The sequence below is a fragment of the Benincasa hispida genome, chromosome 9 (assembly GCF_009727055.1).
Source record: "Benincasa hispida cultivar B227 chromosome 9, ASM972705v1, whole genome shotgun sequence".
Classification (NCBI taxonomy): Eukaryota; Viridiplantae; Streptophyta; class Magnoliopsida; order Cucurbitales; family Cucurbitaceae; genus Benincasa; species Benincasa hispida.
In genome coordinates, this window is record NC_052357.1 from 81,809,962 (window position 1) to 81,817,951 (window position 7,990).

General features: G+C 36.4%; 1 protein-coding gene across 1 annotated transcript; it reads right to left on the reverse strand.

Annotated features, from left to right (window-relative positions):
* Window positions 1-4,255: 4,255 nt before the first annotated feature.
* LOC120085124 (transcription factor bHLH74) lies at window positions 4,256-7,533 on the reverse strand. The gene is made up of 8 exons (XM_039040987.1): window positions 6,010-7,533; window positions 5,688-5,915; window positions 5,547-5,612; window positions 5,390-5,458; window positions 5,111-5,182; window positions 4,870-5,022; window positions 4,698-4,779; window positions 4,256-4,613 (listed from the first exon to the last, which is right to left on the reverse strand). Exons 1-8 carry the CDS (start codon window positions 6,520-6,522, stop codon window positions 4,591-4,593), a joined length of 1,206 nt encoding a protein of 401 aa, XP_038896915.1. The 5' UTR covers window positions 6,523-7,533; the 3' UTR covers window positions 4,256-4,590.
* Between the last annotated feature and the right edge of the window lie 457 nt (window positions 7,534-7,990).

The window sequence follows — 7,990 nt, forward strand, 5'->3', positions numbered from 1 at the left end:
TTATTTAGAATCGGTATAGGGAACTTCCCAGTTTAGGGCTTTAGAGGGTATGAGTATAAATCCTGAGCCCTAATTTCTCTACTTGTGTATGTTCCCTACTGAGACGAGTATGGTAAGTAGGTTGATGTGAGGATTAATGTTTAATTGTAGGGAAAAGGGTAAAGAGTTAGAAGAAATGTTAAAGTTCGAAAGCTTGACTCTTGGGTGAAGCTAGAAAATTGGCTAAGTGTTTGCCCATGCTTTGGCCTTATGCTAGGCATTGGAGTTGAGTCAAGGGCGTTGGCGTTGCTCATTTGAGAGGTTAGTTGGGCATTTAAGAAAGCCAAGTGTGGCCGAGTAAAGAACAGCCATGCATTGGACAAGGCATGCGGCAACCAAGTTTTGGAGGTTATCATGCATGTGGCAGAATCAGGTGTGCGCGAACGTGGGCGCTGGGCATTGGAATGTTTCGCACACGGATGATTGTGTAGCTACATGCGATGCTAAATGATGCGCTAAGCGTTGTGCTAGACGATAGCGCTACACGATAGGCGATGATGTTACATGATAAGTATAAGCACTAGGCGATGCACTACACGACGGCGCTACACGATAGGCGTGAGCGCTAGACGATGGGCATGATGCATTAGATGATTGGGTCAGTGTTACATAATGAGCAACAACGAGAGATACGCGATGAGCGACAGCGAGATATACACGATGAGCGACAACGAGAGATACACGATGGGCGACAGCAAGAGCTATGCGATGGATGCTGAGCTAAACGATTGTAGCATGCGTTGATAGTGGATGAAGTAATCAGTCTTAACCACCGATTAAAGGGCAACAACTGTCCTAAGTACCAGATTTAACTCCATTTAAGCTAGAGGTGTCATGCTAGGCTTTAATGGTAAATAGTGGGAAACAATATAAAAGGGAGGCTGAACTTCAAAAGCTCAGTTTGAACAATTCCTCCGTGTAAATTGAGAGATCTTGGTGTCCTTGGAAAGATCTGAGAGTCTAGTTTTAGAGGTGATGCTGTCAAAAGAAGGTCTCACCAGAATAAGGCGAAAGAATGGGAAAAGTGACCAGAGGTTCAGTTTAAGAGTGAATCCGGGCCGTCGATTAAGAATTGAGGCTCCAAGATGAACCACGAAGAATGTGAAGCTAAAAGTTTAAGGTAAGCTTTCTAAGACAATTATAAACAAGTTTATAGAAGGAAATTTCTTGAGATGAGCTCTAGAAGTTGAGTTATTAATTTTGAAAATTGAATATGGAATTCTATGAACAAGCAGGCAACTACTTGGGTTGAGTAAGTTGGCAGCTCAAAGTAGGCGCTCGAGAAAACTAAGGGCTGAGCACTCTATGCATTGGACCTGCTGTGTGGGCTGAGGAAGGCTTGCATTGAAGTCTTGGACGCATAAATAGCCTTTGTGAATAACCATATACGGTAAAAGGAACACTTAAAGCAAGTGTTGGTTGCACAAGTGGGATGTGTTTGTGTGGTGTGGTTGGACACATAGCAAGAGCCAAAGTCTCAAGGAAATTTCTAAGTACTAGGCCTACAGCAAGGTATGCGTTTGAGTGAAAGTCTTCTAGGGGAAGGCTAAACGCAAAGCTTATTTGAGAGTTAGTCTTAAAAGGGAGACCAATTCTAGTAGCTAAATATATGCTTTTGTGTCCACAGGATTGACACCAGTGAGTGACTAAATATTTACAATGTTTTTTTTTAAGAAACGATGTTTTAAAAAAGATTATTCTCATGCTAGCTAGTTTTATAAGGTAGTTTTCCAAGAAAACTATGAGTTATGTTGTAAACGCATGCCATATATGAAAGTTTGTTAAAAAAAAACTATTTATGTGTGTTTAAATACACAAAGCATGCGTTAGTACCTTTAAAGATATGTTTTCTATGCGTTTTTCTTTACATGCGTTAAAGAGAAAGTCATGGTATGACTAGTATTACTTTAAGCTCGATACTGAGGGACATTGAAAAGGTATCTGAGCAGTAGTACCTAAGGTATGACGATACTTATAACCACGTGCACGTAGGTAGTTTAAAGTCATAGATTGAGCAAAAGGGTTCTCTTTTGACTAAGTCAGAGATCGAGCAAAAGAGTTCTCTCTTGACTAAGCAGTTGATGTTGGGATTTAACCACAGCAGGGTTATTCTCAACTAAGGAACAGTTTAATGTTTTATGATGAAAACAACTTTACTTGTTTTATGCTTGGAAAATGTTTATATTTCAGTACAAGGTTACTGTAAAAATTTATATTTCAGTATGATCTCTTTAATGAGACTTATGCATGAGAACCAGTTTTCTTTCTTAAGTCACTCACTAGGCTAGTAAGCTCACCCCGTTTTCAAATGTTTTTCTTTCCCCCAGGTAGCAGTCAAATCCTCAGAAGGTAGTTCTGCATCTTCTCTACCACTAAAAGGCAAGAGTTATTGTAGCCCGCCAGCTAGGTAGTTACTGTAAATAGTTGTACACATGTTATAGTTGTTCATGTAGGGACTAAGTTTGGGTGTCGAGACTTATGAGACTTATGATGTAATCTCTGTAAATGTTTTGTGTTTAATACTTAATATTTATTTTGGCCATAGAGGCAGCCACTATGTTTGAGATTGCATGTTGGTATCAGATTATTTCCGCTAGAGTTAGTAGGCAGTAAGTCATAAAAGGGTTGATAACTGTTGTAGTTATGTCCTTTCCTAGACTAAGAGAGTAGTCTGGGAGGGGTTGTCACAATGAGGTTGATCAAATAAGTAGTTGTCAAGATGCATTCTTAAAGCTCTTGTTAGTTTTACTGTGGAATATGTGGATTACTCCTTTGATGAATTGTTCCATTGTTTGGAATATGTGGATTACTCCTTTGATGAATTGTTCCATTGTTTCTCAAGAGAGAATTCATTTCATGGTTCACAAACTCAGTCCCATTATCACTTCTTAGCACTTTTATTTGTCTATGAAATTGAGTATTGATGAAAGCAAAGAATTCTTAGAGAGTTTTATGGAACTGAGGAATTGACTTTGTAAGGACCCCATAAATCAATGTGTATCAGGTCAAAAGATTCCAGTTTCTCAACTTTTGTAATTCTTTCTGGGAAAGTTAATCCTACTTAGACAGAACAAACATTACAAACATAATTCTTAGTATAATTCCTTACTATGGGCAACATGGTTAACGAACAATGTGTCATTCTAGTATGCCATAACAAAATATCACTCTCATTATATTCAAAGTTTCTAACATTTCCAGAAATCAGAGTTTGAAACTGTCTATCCATAATCATGTTATTCTCAAAAAGTTGCTGTATTTTTTCCTGTGGAACTCCAAAATTGTTTCCTTCAATCTTGGTATAAGCCCTGTTCATGTCTCCCAATGGCTATGAACCTATTCTCCTTGTTCTGAAATAGACATCTAACAAGTTTTACCTAAACTTGGGCATGAACAACACTTTCTTCAAACCAAGATTATCATGCAATTGTATTGATTGACCCTATGCAACATAGACAGGCATTGTTGGGTAGGTAAACAGGACTTGGTTTTTCAATAGTTCGAAGTTTCATCGAGGTTTCAAAGAATGGAATCAAATGATTGCTTGGCTCAGTATCAACAATCCATTCATTATCCAACAAAGAATTAGTATGTGAAAAATTTGCAAATGCAATATGAGCAAAGTTGGTATCCATGCTCCCTTTTCTTCTTCCAAGACTTTCAAGGCTAAGATTGATTTCTTCAATTCTTGCGGTTTCAGCCATGATGAATTAAAGAGTATTTAGAGAGAACAAAAATAATGATTTCAGAGCAGGATGGCTCCGATACATGAAGAACTAGGGTTTCAATCAAACCATATTTTCTCAATATATAATTATAAATTACAAATGATGGTTAGTTATAAAACAACCATGAAAAATCTAAAAATAAATAAATAAATTGTTATCCTAAATATAAGAAAGAATGAAGGAAGTCTAACTAGGCCTAACCATAATTGAAAACTAACTCTAAAGAAAACAATCCAATAAAAATAATAGAATGAATAAATCTCCATAAATCTTTCAATTGTATTTCCTATAAAAACCCACCACCCAATTTCTTTCTTTTCAATAAGCACCTTCGAATTTTCAGCTCCAGTTTCCTTATCAGTTTTAGAGTGATTTTAAATACAATAAAAGTAATTTTAATCATTTTAAAATCATTCCCAAACATGTCATTCCACTAATAAATTATCATCACGAGTCTCAAATATGTAAACAATACCAAAAAAAATAAAAAATTGCAAAAACAAATAACAAAAGAAGGATAAGAAGATTTCCTTCTATTTGAAAATTTCCATGGAAACTCGTACAAAAGCTTCAACCTTCAATTTCATCCTCTAATCTACAATCCCAATTCAAACCAATTCTCATCAGCCTCGCCCACAAAATCTAAATTTACATTCCTTTTCTGCTATTAATCCATCTTCTTCTGCTAAAATTCGAAGAACAATAGTTAGAAACTGAATCCTATACAGAATTTAATCTTTTTTTTTTCCTTTGTCAACTTGAAAACATTTGAATTTCTGTTGAGGAATAAAATGAGCTTTTTTTCCACTTCATTTGCAAGAAGTTAGCGCTCTGGTTTCAACCGCCCTGCCATTGCCAAATAAAGTATAGATCAAACATCTCTAGCTTTAGAACATTAGAATGCAAAGTTAGAAGATTATGAAGAAATACCATTTGGTCCCAAATTTTCAATGGCCGAACTCGAGTCAAATCCCATTTGAAGAAGACTTTGAATATCGCTTTCTAACATCGTCTGTGCGTAAACGCTTTTCGATTAATGTTGTTGAACACAGAACAAAACAGTTGTATCATCATTCAGAAGTTCACCAACTTAACTAACTACCTGAGGCAAAGGAGGAAACTGCGTGGATGTGGTTGGCATATTCGACATTGTCCCTTGAAACTGAAACATTCGGTGAGGAGGGACCGGGGAAACGGCGCTCAACCCAGGATCAAAGCCAAGAACAGTTCCATTGCTGCCTCGTGCGTGGAAAATCTACATGAAACAGAAGTTAATCCAAATCCAAATGATTCATAGACTACATTTAACACAATCTAAGCAGCCAAGACGAGTCTGAACTTACATCTTTGGATAAAATCCTCTCAATATCAACGTTCACATCCGGGTTGACAGTAGCAAGTTTCATTGACAAAAACTGCAGAATAGTATAATCACACAACTTCTTTTGAGTTCATACCGTAATATTTTGAATCTAATTCCCATTATCTAACAATATTACTACAGTTGGAAAATTCCATCTCATTGCAACATAACACTTCACAATCGCAATGTCAATAATTGTAATAGTCAGAAGAGCCACTATTCAATCCATCCAAAGTTCAGTAAATGTTTTAATACATACCTCAACTTGTTGCTGCAGTGATTGAACATAGTTGATAATCTCATCAAGCATTACAGCCTTTCCAGTAATCTAGAGACAAAAATCAGATCCGAATTCGAATAAGAATCAAACTCACACAGGCAAAACAAAACTCGCAAAAATCAATTAAATCAATTACCTTATTGCATCCAGGAACAAGTTCTTGAAGCAATCTCATCCGTTCACTAATCTTCTCCCTCCGCACCTATTGATCAAAGTGTTTGTTTCACACATCTAAGATAACTAAACAAGAAATTTTCACTTCAAAACTAGAAATTACCCTCTCAGCAAGGCTATGGCTGTTTGTGGCTTGCCCTCTTCTAGCTCGCACATGAATGTAATTTTCCTTAGGAGCTTCTGCACTATTATTAGATTTCTCTTTAGTTTGTTTTCCAGTTGCCTTACCACGTGAATTCCCACCTAAATTTTGTTCCATTTCTACATTCTTTTCTTCTTGTGTACTGGAACTATCCCCAGAAACATCCTTCTTCAATTTCATATCAGATTTCTTTCATACAGAAAAAGTAAAGTCAATGGAATGATTTACACAATCAAAATGATGAAAAGAAGAAAAGGGGAATAAAGATTCATCAGTGTTTTACCTTATTTGGACTAAATGGGAGAGTGGAATCAAGGGCTCGTTTTCTGATTTTACCATTTGGTGATGATCCTACAGCAGTTTCTTCACCAGATAATGGTAAATTTTCTTGTGATGTTTGTGCAGTGTTGTTGTTGGTTTCTCCATTTCTGTAATTTGAAGAACACCCACCAAGAATCTGCCCGGCAAGACCAAAAGAACCAAACATATCTGAATAATTCCCACTCCCAAAACATGGCAACTTCGTACCCATCTCCAAATCTGTCGGATATTGAATACCTTGTTGTGTCGTTACACTCCCTCCATGATTCTCCAAAACAACAGGAAATGAATTAGAAAATTCGCCATGAGAAGAGACCATTGAAGAAGCTCCTCCAAAATTCTCACTTTGACCTAACGAAACCAATGGATCCCAACCAGACCCAAAGAAAGAACCCATCGCCATTGTAGATGGACAATTCATTAACCCTTCATTCGAATTTCTAAAACCCATTTCATCATTTTCGAGATCACCCATTTTTTTCTTCTTCTCCCCCTTTGAAATTCAAGAGCTAACCAAACGGTCCAAACCCAGTCTACAACAGTTGGTTTACAGTTACTTCCAATGAGGGGAAAACAAGAACTTTTTTTAAAAAAAAAAAATTAAAAGAGGAAAGGCGGTTTTGACCAGAGTTGAGCGGGCGATATCTTGCGAGACTAAACAAAGAACAAAATATAGGCTTTGCAGCTTTATAAGGCGTTAAAGTAAAAGCAGGTTCTCAAATGCAGCATCCCCATGAATACGAAAGTTAAAGAGGGGAAAAAAAAAGAGATGGAATGTTTTACGAAGAAGAGCCTCTTGAAGGTGTAGAAGAAGCTTGCTCTGTTCTGCTCTGTTTTAGTCTGTTCTAACTCTGTTCAAATGCAAAAAGGAAAGAAAAAGAAAAGAGAGGCAAAAAGAAAGGGAAAAAAAAAATTATATTTGAGGGGAAGACAAGAAAGTGAAACTTTCAGAGTATAAAGTAGGCAACAAACAATGACATTAGCTATGCAACAGCTCATCAATGCAGTAAAAGGAAAGGAGATTCCCTTTTCACTTTTGGGTATGGAAGAAAAACATTTTCCAAGTTCTCCATCCAATCAAATACCAAAATATGATTGATTTGAGAGAAGAGTCTCTGTTTCTTTTTTCCCCTTAGATCAGAATTAAAAGAAATGTCAAAAGGGGTTCTGCAAATTTTCAGGAAATGAAAATGGTCGGTCTATGCAGAGGGAATTAGTAATAGTAACCAATGGAGTGAAGAGATGAAGGAAAAAAAAGTTAAGTTGCAGAAGCGCTTTCTAGATATCCTCGTATCTTTAACCAAGAAAAGACGAAAATTGAAGTTGAAATGAAAAATTTGGGGGAAGGGTAATAAATTTAGGGGAAACAGAGAGTGTTCTAAAAATTGAAGGTCTTGAAGCTGAATGGGTTTGTTGCATAAAAGGCAAATGGAAGCATAAAATTCCAAGTTTTATAGATGAATGACAAAGAAAGGTGTGAGAGAAAACTCAGACATTGCTCACCTGTCTACTCTTAACAAGTGACATGTAATGTATGATATTAAAAGACAGACATAGACTAACTAATGCCAACTGCTCTTGATGCTAAATTATTGTATAAAACCTAAAAATAAAATAAAAATTATCTTCCTTTACTTTAATTTTGTAAAATTCTCTCTCTTCTGCAGCTTTGCATTAAATTACTCTGTTTTTTTTTTCTCTTTCTCTCTCATACTAATCATAGGAGAACTGAAGTACTGGAGAAGGGGAGATGTTCTTCTCTTCAAGGCCAAGCTTGCTTCTTTGCTTTGCTTTGCTTGCTTCTTCCTTTCATATACTTTCTCTTATTTAACTGACACATTTGCCTCCAATTCTAAAAGACACTTCTTTGCTGTTATACACTCATTTTTCTTTTCTTTTCTTTTCCTCTTTGGCCAACTAACCCCTCCTCTCTTTTCTTCACA